This window comes from Lissotriton vulgaris, chromosome 5 (genome assembly GCF_964263255.1).
Source record: "Lissotriton vulgaris chromosome 5, aLisVul1.2, whole genome shotgun sequence".
In the NCBI taxonomy this organism is placed as follows: Eukaryota; Metazoa; Chordata; class Amphibia; order Caudata; family Salamandridae; genus Lissotriton; species Lissotriton vulgaris.
The window spans coordinates 1,907,046,652-1,907,063,769 of record NC_141693.1 but is presented as its reverse complement, the minus strand read 5'-3'; the positions used below and the strand labels follow the sequence as shown (position 1 = coordinate 1,907,063,769).

General features: G+C 44.1%; 1 protein-coding gene across 1 annotated transcript in view; it reads left to right on the top strand.

Moving 5' to 3' along the window:
- The window catches only part of LOC147717690 (butyrophilin subfamily 2 member A1-like), a 141,559-nt gene that overhangs the window by 52,269 nt on the left and 72,172 nt on the right, over positions 1 to 17,118 (top strand). Inside the window, exon 3 of the mRNA XM_086924481.1 lies at positions 11,538 to 11,891. Coding sequence (XP_086780607.1) covers positions 11,538 to 11,891 — 354 coding nt within the window. The remainder of the gene's footprint in view (positions 1 to 11,537; positions 11,892 to 17,118) is intronic.

Genomic DNA, 17,118 nt, shown 5'->3' with positions numbered 1-17,118 from the left:
ACTTTGCCAAACCCAGCCTCGGAGCATTTGAGAACTGCAATAACTTTTCATATATCATGGTTTTGAACCTTGGTCTCAGTAGTAGTCCCTATCAGAAAATGGTTCCAGCCCTGTTGGCTCAATGCAGCATTCAAGATGATTACGATTCCTTTTTAGGGCCCCCATTTATGGGCGACCTCACTGAATCTGGAAACTGGAGGCTCTCATCCATGTCTTTAATACTCACAACCTATCTACTTAAGAACCACAAATCCCAAACTTATCTTTGCCGTCTCTCTGCACATCAGGACTTGAGCAGTGTAATCCAGCGCCAGCTAAAGCAACTGACGGAAGGCCAAAACGTGTTCCCAACCCTCATATATGCTGTCGTAAATGTGCATTTCATGTGAACCTTGCCTCTATGTTACAATATGCTTTGTAAACACCTATTGTATGTGGTCACTTTAACCAACACTGTCGACCGTAACACATTTACCACTGTCAGAGCTGTCCTCACTTTTTAGGTCGAGCCTGGGCAGCGCATGCGCTGCTCTGCAAGGCATGCTATATTGGAGTATGGGATTGAAGCTCTGCCCACTTGCTTCTCAAATTTTTCATTGGCTTGTATAATTGTCATTTTTAAATGGTGGCTTCTGATTCATTAATAGGCTTGTTAGTCCCTCCTTAGTATCGCCTTGTCTTCACTTGTAACCTCCCATGAGGACTGGCCCTTTTGCCTTTGTTGTTGCACAGTATGTCTTATTTAGTCTGTAAGCACTATTTTGTTTGATTTTCTCCTACTGCAGGCCCTACATGCTTTCCTGCAACATTCAGTGCGCCATGCGCTCTGTCCCTCTCAGATATTTATTCCCAGTTCTCCGGGTCAAGCAGAAGGTCACTGCTGACCAATGGGAGCAGGCAAACTCCCCAAAAATATGGCCACATCCTGCAGAGTGTAGTATTATTTTGTCCCACAGTGCACGAGATCTTCCAAATTCATAATGGCTGATTTTCCAGCAGAGAGTCAAGAGCTGGCTAAACACACCCCCTAGGATGGCTTATTTCCATAGACTTTTCCCCTACCATCTGCACATGCCTTCCCTAATCCTAGGTCTGGTTGGGGTCAAAAGTGTAGAGTGGAAACTAACACTGTGGCCATCCCTCTGCCTTTGAAGACCATGGTTTACGACTCCTCCCCCTGCTCTAGCATTCCTGTGCAGCAGCACACTGCCCTCCTAGCAGAGCTGGTTAACCCCAAGGGGCTCTTTATCACCTCTTAAAGGCAGCTTGACTAATCCACTTAACTCTGACCAATCACAGCAGACCACTATAATGCTGAATTTGGACGTACAAACAAGAAAGTCTAATAACTTCTTGTATGTACACTTTAGGAGAAATTCAACAATAAGATATTGTTGGATTTATTAATACCATTCTGGGAAGTGTTTGAATGGGATTTCTAGCCTGTTCTTATCAAGAGTTATTAGTTACTAACATCTTGTCATGTTAACCTATGTGGCCTGGGATTTTGCAATGGGGAAAATGACTTGGACCATTTTTCTAGCAATAGGGCTTATAAAAATATATGTTATAAGTACTTCACTGATTTTTACAGGACCCACAGCCCATGTGCAACTAGGGGAGACTTTAGGGGTTCTGAATCTGTAGAAATATTGCAGATCCTCCCTCCACAGTGCTCCTAGCATCAAAGTCGAATTTGAGCAGCAGCATTTTACCACAATGTGGGGAGTGAAATGTGAAATGTCACTTAACCCAGGGGATATAAAACTCATGTTATAAGGGTGTATCTTATAAATATCTGACCCCCCACCCCTGGGACTATTAGGGGAAACCCTGGAGGTTCCTAATATGCCAAAACATTGTAGGTTATCCATTTTAGGTGCCACAAACCCCAAAGTCACGTTTGGGCACAATTTACTTTTTAAAAGCCGTCCTGGCACCCAGGGCTGCTTTTAAACTGACCTCAGGCTTCGGCAGTGCACACATGCAAGTCCAAAAGAGCTGCTGGCCTCTAAACTGCCATGCCCTAGGGTACTAGGGACTTCTAGGTAGTTTCAAGCCCCCTGTCCTATTATATACTAGGGGCTTATAGGGTAGGTCATGCCCCACCACACCATTGTGTACCCTAGTGTATGTAGATATTTTAACTGTATTCTAATGTGTCTCTTTCAGCATAGCACTGGCCCTGGGCCTGGTTAGGCAGAGCCCAGGGTCAGGCAGGTTCAGTTACCACCAGTACCATTCAGCAAAAAGTTGGGGGGTGACCAGGGCACAGGATGACTGTGCAACATAGCCCCCCCAAACGAAAGGTGATGGGTTACTAACCTACACCCTGGTAATCCTCATCAGCTAAGTGGAAAAACCTGGAAAGTCCATCGGCATTTGCATGGGCAACCCCAGGTCTGTGTTCCACTGTGAAGTCCATTCCCTGCAGGGAAATGGACCACCTTAACAGCGTGGGATACTCCCCTCTCTTCTGCATGAGCCATCTGGAAGGTCTGTGGTCAGTTTGAACACGAAAGTGAGTCCCAAACAAATATGGTCTCACCTTTTCAGGGACCACACCACAGCAAAAGCCTCTCTCTCAATGGCACTCCACCTCTGCTCTCTGGGAAGAAGTCTCCTACTAATGAGGGCAACTGGCTGATCAAGGCCCTCTTCATTTAGCTGTGACAGTACTGCCCCAATCCCTTGCTCCAAGCATCTGTCTGAACCACACCTTCTTTTGTGTAGTCAGGGGCCAGCAGTACTGGTGCTGAATAAGCATGGGCAAATTTTGCGAATTCGCGATCCGCGGATTTGCAAATTCGTGATCCGCAAAATTCGCGAATTTGTGCGAATTTGCGGATTTTTCGTTTTTTGCGTGTTCGCGGGGATTTTTGCGTGTTCGCGGGGTTTTTTGCGTGTTCGCGGGGCTTTTTGCGTCTTCGCGAGCCGCTTGCATAGCGAAGTTACCCATGCAGTCGTTTATGGGAGAGGGAGAGAGAGATAGATAGATAGATAGATAGATAGATAGATAGATAGATAGATAGATAGATAGATAGATAGATAGATAGAGAGAGAGAGAATGAGAGGGAAAGAGAGAGGGAGAGAGAGAAAGAAAGAGAGGCCGGATCTCTGAAGTGCCAGATTCCTGAGTTGCCCCTACAGAACATACAGCTTTTTATTTTTAGCAAAATGCATATGAAAATTGTGCTGTAAAGGTCTCTTTTAGTTTAACCCCTCCTGACAACTCAAAATGGGTGTATTTGCCATCCGGTCCCTTCTTCCTGTTTTTTATATCTGTAAGTGCTTCCTGATGAGTTTTAATTCCTTGGACAGGTGCCTCGTTGCCTACTTGTAACTATTCTCTGACCCTGCTTCAAGGGTCAGAGCAGGGTCAGAGAATAGTTGCAAGTAGGCAACGAGGCGCCAGGAAGCAATTAGCAGCAGGTGTCCAAGTTGAAGTTAATTTGTTTGTAACCCTTTTGTAAAAGGTTACAAAGAAATTAGGTTCAACTTTTGCACCTGCTGCTGTAACCCTTGCTTGGCTGATTCACGGATTTTACCGCGATTTTGCGAGATTCGCGGATCGCGAAATCGCGGAAAATCCGCAAATTCGACGCGAAACGGATTTTACGCCCACCCTTAGTGCTGAACACATAGCAGCTTTCAGATTGTCAAAAGCCTTCTGAGCCCTTTTTGGGCCTCTTCTTAGAAGTCAGTTCTGTTAGGGGCCCTACAATGGTCCCATAATTTTGAACAAACCTTCTGTAATACCCTGTCAGTCCAAGTAATGCCCTGACCTGAGTCTGGGTAACAGGAACTGTCCAATCCAAGATAGTTCGGATTTTAGCTTGGAGAGGCTGTACATGGCCCCCACCTACCAGGTGGCCCAGGTACACCACAGAACTCTGCCATATTTGGCAATTACTTACCTTAATAGTCAGGTCTGCTTGCTGCATGGCCTGAAACACTTCCCTTAGGTGGCTTAAGTGATGCCCCAGGTAGAACTGTATACAGCTATATCATCTAGGTAAGCTGCACTGAACGGTTCCAACCCAGACAAGAACCTATTCACCATCCTTTGGAAGGTGCCTGGTGCATTCTTTAAACAAAAGGGCATTACCTTAAATGTATAATGTCCCTCTGGTGTGGAGAATGCTGACCTCTCCTTTGCTCCATCAGTGAGGGCAATCTGCCAGTAACCTGAAGTCAAATCAAATGTACTTAGCAGCCCCTGACCTATCATTGAGCTCATCAGCTCTAGGTATAGGGTGAGCGTCAGTCTTTGTGACTGCATTCAATCCTCTGTAGTCCACAAAGAACCTTAACTCCTTGAGTCCCCCCTGAGGATTAGGTTTAGGTACCAGCAACACTGGACTGTCCCATGGACTCTCTTAAGGTTCAATTACCCCCAATTCCAGCATCTTAGCAACCCCAGCTTTAATGCTGACTCTGACATGGTCAGACAACCTGTCAGGATCCAGCATTAAAGCTGAGGTTGCTAAAATGCTGGAATTGGGGGTAATTGAACCTTCAGTTTATTTTTGACAGGTACGCTTTCATCAGTGTCAATGTGGTACACACACCACTCAGTGATGTCTGGGGTCAAGGAGAACAGACCAGCAAACTGCTCCAGCACTTACTTACTGTCTCTGTGCTGCTGGTCTGTCAATTTGGGAGAGAATACAACTCCCTCCACTGACCCATCTTGCACATTAGTGGAGAGGAGGTCGGGCACAGGCTCAGTTTCCTCCTCCACACCCTCATAAGTGACCAGTAACATGGTCATGTCTGCCCTGTCATGGAGGGGTTTCAATCTATTCACATGCAGGACCCTATGAGGGTACCTGGGGATGCCAAGGTCCACCAAATAGGCAACTTCACCCTTCTTTTCTAAGATTGGATAGGGCCCACTCCACTTGTCATGGAGGGCCATGGGAGCCACAGGCTCCAGCATCCACACCAATTGTCCTAGAGTTATACTCAGGCATAGTAGCCTTTTGAGCATACCAGTGCTTCATGAGCTCCTTGCTGGCCTCCAGTTTCCTGATTGCCTTGTATATGTACTCTGCCATTCTAGATCTCAGGCCTAGCACATAGTCAAGCACATTGTCCTTTGCTTCTTTAACTGGCTTCTCTAAAGACTCTCTCAATGGCCCCTTCACAGGGTACCCAAACAACAACGCAAAGGGACTGAAACCAATCCTTTTCTGTGGCACCTCACTGTAGGCAAACAGTAAGCATGAGAGGAGAACATCCCATCTCCTCCTGAGTTTCTCTGACAACCCATTTATCATGCCCTTCATGGTTTTGTTGAACTTTCTCAACAAGACCATTTGCTTTTGGGTGATAGGGGGTGGTGAACTTGTACTTAGCACCACACTCATCCCACATAGCAGTCAGATAGCTGGACAGGAAGTTCGTGCTCCTATCTGACACCACCTCTTTTGGAAAACCCACTCTGGTGAACACACCAAGCAGTGCTCTAACCACCGCAGGAGCATCAATGGTTCTAAGAGGTATGGCTTCAGGGTATTTATTGGCATGGTCAACTACCACTAAGATATACCTATTCCCTCATGCAGTAGGTGGGTCCAGGGGACCAACAATGCCCATCCCATCCTTTCAAAATCAAGCCTTTGTCTTGCCCCCCGCCTTCCCATTGGCCTGACAGGTGACACAGGAGCTGCAAAACTCCTTTACCTTTTCAGACATATGGGACCAGTAGAAATGGTTCACCAACCGGTTCCATGTCTGTGTCTGTCCCAAATGTCCTGCCAAGGGGATATCATGACCCAAAGTCAGGATGAACTCTCTGTATTGCTGGGGCACCACCAACCTCCTGGTAGCCCCCTCCTTGTGGTTTCTGCCCTCAGTTTAAAACAGTCCATCATCCCAGTAGAGTTTGTGAAATCCACTGTCATCCCCCTCCTCTTGCTTAGAAGCAATCCACCTCAAGCTCTCAAGGGTGGGACAATCACGCTGACCCTGACTGAACTCCTCTCTGGAAGGTTCACCTGTTCCTGTCTGTTCTTTGAAATCTGACAGTACTGGTAGGGATGGAGTCCCTCCCTCATAGGCCAGATCCTCCCCATCAGGGTTAGATTCTTCCTGCATCTCTGGAGTTCCCTGGACTGGCTCACCAGGCCATGTGCCCTTGTCCTTGGATTCTTGGCCCTTTGTTCCAAGGTCCAAGTGCCCAGCACCTCCCTTCTGGTTAGTCTGTGACCTAGTCAGAGCACATACCCACTCAGGGAGCTCCAATATTTTCATATGGAGTCCTCTCTCCACCTCTGACCACACAGAGGCTTCAAGATCATTGCCCAGTAAACACTGGTCTGGGAGCACCTTAGACACAGCTACCTTTAGGGGGCCTGTCATACCTCCCCATTCCACATCCACCACAGCCATGTGATGGAGTTTGGTAGTGCTGTCTGCATAAGTCACCTGGTGAAGCTCACCACTTAACCACCTCTCTGGAAGCACCAGCTCATCCAGGACCATAGTTACACTAGCCCCAGTGTCTCTGATAGCCTCAACCTCAGTCCCATTCACTTTAGGCCTCTGCCTGTACTCGTCCATGTATGGAGGTAAGGCAGCAAGGGTTGCAATATTCACCCCACCCAGGAACACTAAGGTTGCTTCCACCACCTGACCACCCCTCTCTGGGCAATGAATTAATCTGTGAGAGATATAAGTGGAGATCGTGTCTTAATTGAAGGTATTTGTAAAACTGTGTACAGGAAAATGCATATGTAGCTCGAAGTTACTGGTAGGTGTGCATGTGTGTCCCTGACTAAACACATCGCAGTTGGGAGATCCCAATGAGGTCACATCGTCCAAATCCCTGTAAGGACGCCACCTCTCGTAACCAGGTACTTTGCCAGTGAGGTGTTTGCTGCATGAGTGTGGCATTCCATCAAGTATGTCATAAAGCAGCATCCAAGCTTGTAGGGCCACCTTGGTTGCTGAAGGTGTAGAGTCAGGGATGGGCGAGTCATATAGCATGGGCCATATTTGGGGGAACCCCAGTAGGGCTAGCTCCAGTCTATAAGCAGGGTCAGACCACCAACCATTGAACCAATCATGATTGACCAGGAGATGTGATGCTAAGTAGTAGAGGTTGGCCATCCCTAGCCCGCCATCACCGGCTAGCCTCGTTGGCAATGTGCAGATGCAAGACGGGTACTGTAGCCATGCCGGAGGAAGGAGATTGCTACATGTAGGAGGGTAGCTTAGTATATGGTTCACACTTATTTAAGTGATGCACCTTGCACTAATCCAGGTAACCCTTATAGTGATTTTAGTGGTTTTTGATTACCATAGAATGCCTTCAAAGTTGTAGCTGTGGAGAGCAGCCTCCAGGCTTACACTGAAGGAGTGTTAAGCAGCTTGTTTTACCAGTTTAATCATGTAGTGTAGGTCAAATGAAAAAGAACCACACAGTGTTTACATACAAATATGGCTATTTATTAGAATACATTCACTAACACTACCCTGAGAAATCAAAATAAATACACAATACTTCAATTGCAATGTAAATTGATACTTGTATAGCGCACTACTCACCCGCAAGGGTCTCAAGGCGCTTGTACGAATACCGCTGTGGAACCTATCCTGGCTTTCCCTGTGAGGCGTCCACTCCTGGGCACCCCCAAGGGGGAGGCCAGGCATCCTTAGCGTTGTGGGGGCCGTTGTGGAGATTAAGCAAGCTATTGCCCAGAGTTGCATATTGGGACTCCATGATTGGAATAGGCACCGAGGCGAGAATTATCAGGTCCGTGGAATTTTGAGCCCAAGACACGCCGAGGCGGGGAATTGAACCCTGGTCCCGGGCCAAACCTCTGCATCAGGGTCTGCCGCTCAAACCATTGAGCCACACTTCTCGCAATAAGGTAAGTAGCACAAAATACTGAGGTCTCCAGGGGGAGACCAAACCATATATTAAGAAAGTGGAATGCGAACTGCAGAAGAGGATGGGACTTGGACCAGAAGACCCAGAGAAGTCGGGGACACCTCCCAAGGTAAGTACCCAGGAACACCACGGAGGCTGTGTGCAGAGTGGGAACACAACCCTGTGCCTAATGAAAGTCAATGGAGAAGTCACTGTTGCAGTTTTGCAGATGAAGGACCATTCCCAGAGGACCATGAAGAATTCCCTTGGAGAATGGAAGTTTGGATAGCCACCCTACCCGTGGATGCCCCTGAGACCAGGATACCTACACCAGGGAAGCCAGGTGCATAGGGGTGAAGAGACGTCGGAAACCTCTGTAGACGACAATGGAAGACTTGGAGAAAAGTGCCTGCTTGAGAGGAAAGTGGAGAAGTCTAGTGGAATCCAAGGGTGGATTCTGGAAGTGAAGAACCTGCAAGCAGAGGGAACAGTGTTTATGCCACTCAGGAGTGACCAGGAGGCATGGAAGAGCAATGCCCACTGTTGTCGGATGGTTCAGACGAGTTGATGGTGAACTTGCCACTGCAGCTGTGAAAACCAGATAATGCTGAGTGAGACCAGAAGCTGTGCACAAGCTGTTCCATGTCAGATATCGAGGACCGGGGGTTCGCTGTCTGGCGGGAGCACGAACAAGCCTTGGTAGCCACTACTGGCGTGGAGAACAAAGAAGGAGCAACGTTGTTACCAGCAAGGTCCAAGGGACTCACCACAAGCAGGACCTCCACAAAGCTGCACAGGAGATGGAAACAGCAGGGTCCACTCGTTGCAGGGATGGCCAAATAAAGCAGGACATTGTCCGAATATAGGGCTATTTGGTCTATAAGGCCATTGCTCTATTTCCACCCATTTATCTGTGCATCTACTCAGATGAGGTGTGCCAGTCACTCAATCATGAGCGTGAATAAGAGCGGGGACAGGGGACAACCCTGCCTAGTCTCTTCAGAAAACGTATGAAAGGACTGCATTAATCTGAACTCTCGCCGTTGGTTTGGAATACAGAGCCTGGACCATTCCACAAAATCAGGGCCCAAACCCAGCCCGCACCAGTACAAGCCAGAGGTAGTTCCAGTCTACTGGGTCAAACACATTTTTCAAAATCAATTAAAAAAGCAAAGCCAGGTGATAAGATAAAAGTTAATGGCGGGCCAGGCCCACATGAAGCCGGGGAAGGCAGTGTCGGTTACTACGAGTTGGCATCAAGTCGCACTAATCTGGATGTATCAATTAGGTAGGACCTGCTTGAGTCAGGTAGCTAGTGGACCTCCATTGGGCACCGAGGTCGCATTTGGCAACCATAAGGGCCATCCCAAGAAATGAACGGTCAACCCTCATGCTCCCGAACCCTCGAGGAAACTTAACAGAGGCATCAAAGGGGAAAGGTCACAAAGATCTTCACTTCCCTGTTGATTAGGGATATTGTATGATATTCGGCATATGATTAACCCCAGGTGGAGTTGCTCCACGGAGTTGGGCAAAAACTCAGTGGAGCACCTCTCCGCACCTCTCCACCCCCCCCCCCCCAATAAATATTTATAAAAAAAAAATGATGGTAAATAAAACACACTTAACATTATCGTGGCGTCTCTCGGCTGCCCTCCTCCTCCTCACCCTGGTCCTGCAGAATCCCCTACATCAGACATACGTCGTGTAAGACTGCACGCGCATGCGCAGTCCTACAATGACGTGCTAGTCTGTCTATATGTCTGTCTATCAAACATTTTTTGTTATACCGTATGGTTAAATGCACACTGATTGTGGGTAAGTATGTAGATTGTGTATACATTTTATTTTGTAATACATGCATTTAGTTTAACTTCTCATTCCTATCTCAGTGCACCACTCTTTCACTTTTCTCATATTTACTTTGAATAGACGTGATAAATAAAAAAAAGGTTATTTTTTCATTGGCACCTTATTTTTTAGTTTTAAATTGCTACGGTTAATGTTTATCCTAACTTAACACCCCTGAAAGAGTTTCTCACAAATGTTTGTATTCTGAATTAACTTAATGAATGCATGTAGTATTTAACAGCGGCATTTCAGAACGATGCACCTTTTCTTTATAGCAATAAAGTCAGTTAAACCAAAATATAAAATTCCACAGAATTGGTTTAATTTCATTTTATGCTTCAGTACAGTGTGGGCCAAGAGCAAGATGATGTTGGAGGGTGGGGCTAGAAATAGAAAAAATAGGATGCAGGCAAGAGAAGGATGTTCAACAGAAAGCAACAGACAGAGAGGAGTGTAGATAAAATGGGGAAGGAAGCAAGAAGAGAGGAGGAGGATTTAGTGAAAGCAAAAGAGGGAGATGTTAAGGGAGAAAGGAAATCGTAGGACGGAGTACAGTAGACACGCGTGGCTGCAAGAGGGAGGAAGGATTTGACAAAAGTGAATATGAGTCAGGCAGCCAAGGTGGATGCATTTGCAGCACCTCAAGCCACTTTTTATGCACCAAAGCAGTACAGCTGTCATATGTGTGGCAAGCTGTGCGGTTAACTGAAAAAAAAGCTGGAGGACATGATGTCATTCTTGGACAATTAATGCCAAAATAGTTATCAGTTTTTAAATCATGGGTTGATGCATTGACCATAGGTCTTAAAACCATTCTCTGAAGAGAACTTTGCATTTGCCATTGCTTCACTGTGCAGAGACTTGCCAAGTACTGTTCCATAATTCAATGTATACCAGTATGAGCACTGCAAGGCAGATCCAGTAATTGAAATCAGATTGTTTTCACTAATGACGGTGACTGGTCTCTGAAAGGTTTATGTCTGATTTGGGTTTAGTTGCACTGCTTACGTTGATGCGCAGTCTTAATCTTCCAGGAGTGTATAATAATGCTGGGGCCGATTCACAGAACTAACTTAAGACAAAATCCTAAACTTACTACTTTTGGTATTCACAGAAGGCATTTAGTAGTAGTAAAGTTAGTATTGTGTCTTAAGTTTGACTTAAGACAAACTTAAGACAGACTTAAGACAAACTTGAGACAGACTTAAGACAGTATTAAGACAGACTTAAGACAAACTTAAGACAGACTTAAGAGTTAAGTCTGTCTTAAGTTTGCCTTAAGTCTGTCTTAAGTTTGTCTTAAGTCTGTCTTAAGTCTGTCTTAAGGCAAACTTAAGCCAAAATCCTAACTACTACTAATAAATGCCTTCTGTGAATACCAAAAGTAGTAAGATTAGGATTTTGTCTTAAGTTAGTTCTGTGAATCAGGCCCGCTGTGTTATACATGGACCAGAAGAACACTTTCCACAATGGAAGTTTTTTCCCTGGCTTCAATTGGAATTTAGACTGAAAAATCATCAAATATCGATTCTGTAACTTCGTATTTCAGATTCATCACGATAAATTCAACTTTTTACATATTTTGTAAGTCAAGCCTATTGTGCTAACCTTATACGTATGGCCTAGAATGTCATCATTACAAGACAAGCGCTAACCATAAAGGAAAGTACATTTCCTTTAATTAACAAAGAGATATACTTAGGTTAGGGATTTTTAAAATGAAGCAGCATTTCCTTAAGATTGTATGGTCACATTAAAAAGTATTATCACTTATGCATCCAACTTATCTAATTTCCTGTTTTAACAGATGTTTTTACAGTCGAAAGTCCCAGTCAACCTATTGAAGCTGCTGTTGGTGAAGATGTGGACTTCTTCTGCCCTCTAACCAATGAAGTTAGTGCTGAGATGATGGAGGTGCGATGGGTCTATCCTGAGCGCTGCTCGCTGTCCGTAGTCCACATATACCGCAATGGGCGCGATGACAACCTGAAACAGGACCCCTGTTTCCGTGGGAGGACAGAGATCCTTACAGAAGATATCGGAAAAGGAATTGTTGGCTTGAGATTGAGGAACATCAGTGCTTCTGATAAAGGGACGTACTTATGCCAGATCCAATCAAAGGTTGCATTTTTTGAGGCTGCTCTGCAGCTCAAAGTATCAGGTGAGGGGTTAGTTCAGCGTCTTGGTATTGCTTCTTCTTCCTGATTTCCTTATACATGTATGTATGTATGCATGTATGTATGTATGTATATATATATATATATGTACACATGCTTTGGTTTCTCTAGTGCGCAAAGCTAGCTGGCTATCAACAGGTAAGTGATGGAATGAGGATATGTCTTTGAACTTAACAAATACATTTAGCACCTCCCCTTTGTCGAGGACATAAATGTGTGACCCTTAAACTGGATGTTCTCTTTATCTATTCCCTTGAGCTAAAAAAGTGCTGAAAGCTAGATGCTGCTCTCTGCTCAGCTAAGGTTCCTTTCTTTCTTTATTGCTTTGTGCTCTGGTGATATCTTGTTATAGCAGACCTTGTTTATCTACACTTGAAACCTTGACCTATCAATACAGGCAGAAAACCTGAATATTCCCCACCCCCGTCCCAAGTAGGACTGAAGTACTTAGACCCATGGCCCAATGTCAGTCACCCATCCCTGTTTATAGGGATTCCATAAATTCACCACACACTTGTCAAAACAGCCTTACATGCAGCTTGGAGTCACAAGATAAAAAAACAACCATATATAACAATTCTGAGATGTATTACTGTAGAAGGTGGGCAAATGAAATTATCATGAAACACTCATTGGACACTATATAAGGACACCCTGAAACTGCAGCTTTCAGAAGGTGTCAAATTCCGAGTTGAGGAAACCACTGTCCTGAATCCCTATCCATGTAACAGCACACATGCAGTAGAGAGCACAAAATAGAGAAAAGGATAAGAGAAAAACACTGGACTTTAACCCCTAACTTTCTGGACCTTCCACGCACCCCCAAATGCTGAGCCTTTTATTTGGCTATTTGGAGAAGTTTGCACTTAGGCTGCCATAGCGTTTCGTTCATATAAGGTATCCATACCAAAAGTGCAACCTGTTTTTCAAACATCCTAACAATTCTGCAGGTACCCACAGTTTGCGAATCCCTTTAGAGGGGACCAAGAAAATAAGAAAAAGCTAGTAAAATATTTAATTTAGGGGGGGGGGGAAGTGCTCCAGATAAAAGTGTTTGATTTTTCCTAAAAATTGCCTCAACAAACTGTTTGCTTTGCTAAAGACATCAACAAAAATTTCAAAATGTTTAATGTTTCAGTTAATTAAAACCATTACAATTTGGTCCCTGTATTATCTAAGTCAACAGTCAAATAAATTGTAAAATTACTTTAAAAACATTAAAAAAAACTTTTGTTGTCACTTATTAGTATTCCAGTTTGTACAATGATGTATGATAAACTATTAATGAGTAACTTAATAATAATTAGATATGTACAGAATTATATGGTAAACACTGAATAGATAAAAGCAATAATTAGTCCTTATTCCGATGAGATATTAAAAATATTCTTTCAAGCCATTATTCTTGCTTAGCGTGTTGCCTCTCTCTTCATTCAACCTTCCCGGTACACATTGCTAGGCGGTAACTGGAGATTCAGTTTTTAATGCTTGTTCAAGTGAGGAGAGGAACTTTATCAGTTGACAGTTTATTAAGGGTCCAACCCAGTTATGATAGCTGATCTGCACATCCTTATTTTCTTCTATTGTTCATTGCATTCTTTAATAAAGTGACACATGCGTTCGAAAGTTTGGGGCATATACAGACTAGATGGATAAAGTCCACTTTGCTGCTCCCACATAGTCTGCACTCTTTCGGCCCTTTGTGGACCCATGCTGGCTGATACACGATGGACTTTAGTTTGCCAAATCGTAGGGCCATCAGTTGGAACTTACGATGGGCTGGGAATGTAGTATTCAGATATAGGCTTTGGGTAAGGGTCTTATAGGTATTGATTACCACCCAGGCTTGCTTTCTCTTACTGAAGACATCTTTATCTACTAGCAGGGAGTGGAGTTTTGCAGATTTATTTATGGCTTGTTTGAAGGATGAATACGAGAGGTTGGTGTTCCAAAGCTCCCCTGTACAGGTTACTAACAAAGCTTTTTGTCGAAATTGATTGTAGGGAGATTTGTTTTCCTTCTCTAATTTCTCCCTCAAAGCTTTATTCAATTCTGATTCTGCAGTATTTTGCTTCAGTCTATACCATTGCTTAATGGTTGTGTACATCCTCCCTAATATTTTGTTTTTTTATGCCAAATTCTAGTCTCACCTGAGCTGGAGATGCAACCTGGTGGATTTGAAAGACCCTTTTATATATTGACACTCGCAGTTTATTTAGCTGGTCTGAGTATTTCCCATGTAATGCAATACTGCCATATGATAATGTTGGTGGCATTTTGGCAGATATTACTGCTAGTAAGGGTTTAAATGATGGCCCCTTTAGTTTTTTAGCTACGGTCCTAAAGTCAAACAATAGGGCGTTTGTTCTCTGCATCATATATGCGATTTGCTCTTGATGATTCAGTATTGCCAATGTATAAACCCAGGTATTATAATTAGAGATTTCATCTAGCTTTTCGACCTCAAATTGAAAATTCTGTTTGGCCAACGGGTATCCACTAACTCGCATTGTTTTACTTTTCGATGTGTTTATCTCTAGCTTATTGTCGGCTATATATTTCAGCCTACCTGTGAGCGACCTACGAAGGCCAATCAGGACTACATTGTCCGCATATTATAGGTGAGATAACGACAGTGTACCCAGCTGGGAGTAGGTGGGAGTTGATTTTGTTGAGCTTATGAGCCAGGTCTGCCATGAAAAGATTAAAGAGGTGCAGTGCCAGCACACACCCTTGTTTAAGCTCTTTTGTGGTGGTGACCTTCCTTGATAATCTTGAACCGTCTCCCAGTTTAACTCTCATCCATATGTTGGAATACAGGAGAAATATTCCTCTGAGTATATTTTCGGGGATTTTCTTGGCTTGCAATTTTTCCCATAAGATTTGACGATACACACTGTCAAAAGCTGCCTTTAAATCGACACAACAGAGGTGCAATAGTTGCTTCTTCCGTTTGTATATGTCGGCAATCAGCGAGAGTGACAAAATGTTTGTGATTGTCCCAATTCCTTTTCTGAAGCCTGTCTGATTGACAGGTATCAGTTTTAGTTTGTCTAATCAGGTGATAAAATCTACCAGTATCAGAGATGCATAATATTTTGCGTCTACATCCAGTAGTGCAAATAATCTGTAATTGGACGGGGAGGATCTATCACCCCCTTTGTAGACTGGTGAAATTACTGATCCTTGCCAGCTCGGCAGGATTTGCTTTATGTTTTCCACTACTTCAAATGCATTTTTTTAGTCTCTCTCCCCAGAACTCTGGGGGATTCCATTTGGGCCTGGTGCCCCGGTTCCCCGTCCCTTCGAAATTATTCTTTTTATGTCCTCTAGTTTATCGGTTCGACTTTCAAGTATGGTCCTTAAGCCACTAGCACTCGTGGCCACTCTATTCCTTTGAACTTCTTCAGCTTTTAGCTCAGTTGTAAGGTATCGGGTGTAGTGCTGTTTGTTTCTTGCATAAAGGAGATGCCATTGTTCTTTTGTTCAACTTGACCTCAGGCCTTTTCTTGCTCATTCTCCTTACCTACTTGAAAGTTCGTACGTTCGATGTCTGTAAATCTTTCTGTTAGAAAGTTGGCCCTGTCTTGTTCTTGTACACTTGAGACAAGAGGATTGATGGACCTATTCAGATTTTTTATTGTTTCCCAGAATGTACTTGAGTTGATTTTCTTATTATCATGTAGTAGTGTAGCCCAGAAATTGTCCTCACATCTTTTTTTTATGTTCCTATATCTTCTTTTTGTATTCTTTCCTTAGGTTACATAATGCTTTCCATCTTGTAGTATTTAACTCAGTTCTATTTTGTTCCTTTAGAGTTTTCTTTAGTTCTTGTTTCAGTCTGAGAGTGTCATTCGGTTTTGGTGTGTTTTTTTTAAAGTCTTGGGCCTGTTTTGATTTACTAATCATTACTGTTATTAGTTTATCCATAAATTTTACCTACTCTTGTATTTTGTTTAGATTGCTTCTTTCACTTTCCATTTGAATCCCTGTACTTTAGCTTGTAGTTCATCGATGCTCCATTGTCCATTTCAGCCTTTTCAAGGCAATTGAGAGTATGCTTTCTACAGCTGTCGTGCTAATCTGATGCTTTGGTGCATTTAGGCTAAAGTAAATATGTTGGTACGAGTGGTCGAGCTTTGTTGTATATTCAGTGGTGAACCGGGTAAGAAACGGCATTAGTGATAACGCTGTGTAGTCATACCTTCATTGCGATTTCCCTCCAAAGTAGGTATGCATTGGTGGGTAGTCTTCAGAGGTTCTGCCGTTTATTATTCTCAAGCCCAGGTATTTAAGTGTTTTCACTAGTTGCTGCCCCGCAAGGTCGAAGCGAGCCGACTTGAACTGGTATTGAGGTTGTACATTCCAGGACATATTGTCTGCTACAAGTTTCTCATCCTCTTCTGGTGTAAAAATGAAGTTTGAATTGAAATCTCCTGTTATGAGGATATCCCAGGATTGGTTGGTGTTTTGTATATCAGTGATTATGGTTGTTAATAAGGCAAAATGGGATTTTTTTCCTTTCGACAATGAATGTGTATAGGTGTTGATTAACAATACCACTCTGAATTCCTCTTTCATTGAAAATGAAAGTTTTACCAGTTGTAATGTAATGTAGTGTATTTTATATAGCGCACTTCTACCCGGAGGCCTCGTAGCGCTGTATTCATACCGCTGTGGAACCCATCCTGGCTTTCCTGTGAAATGTCCACTACTGGGCACCCCCCAAGGTGAAGCCAGGCATCCACAGCGCTGCTGGGGCCGTTGTGGAGATTAAGCAAGCTATTGCCCAGAGTCACAGAGTGGGACCCATGATTAGACTAGGCACCGAGGCGAGAATTATCAGGTCCGGGGAAATTGAGTCCAAGAGCCGCCGAGGCGGGAATTGAACCCTTGTCCCGGGCCAGACCTCTGCATCAGGGTCTGCCGCTCTAACCATTGAGCCACGCTTCTCCACGTGTTGTGCATTTGGCCCATAAAGAGGTTTATGTTCTGCATGGATTTTGATTGCTGTTGATACATAAACTGCTAGTCAGCCTTTCAGGAGTCCGTGCCTCCTGTGTTTTTTGGCTGGTGTGCTCAAGTGTATAAATCCCGCAAGAGGCAGCTCCTGAAGGGCAATCATGTCGCATGTCACCCAGTCTTGTAGAGGTCTGCCGTCTTCTAACGATTTCTTCGCTCCAGCTATGTTCCATGAGGTAAGGTGGAGGG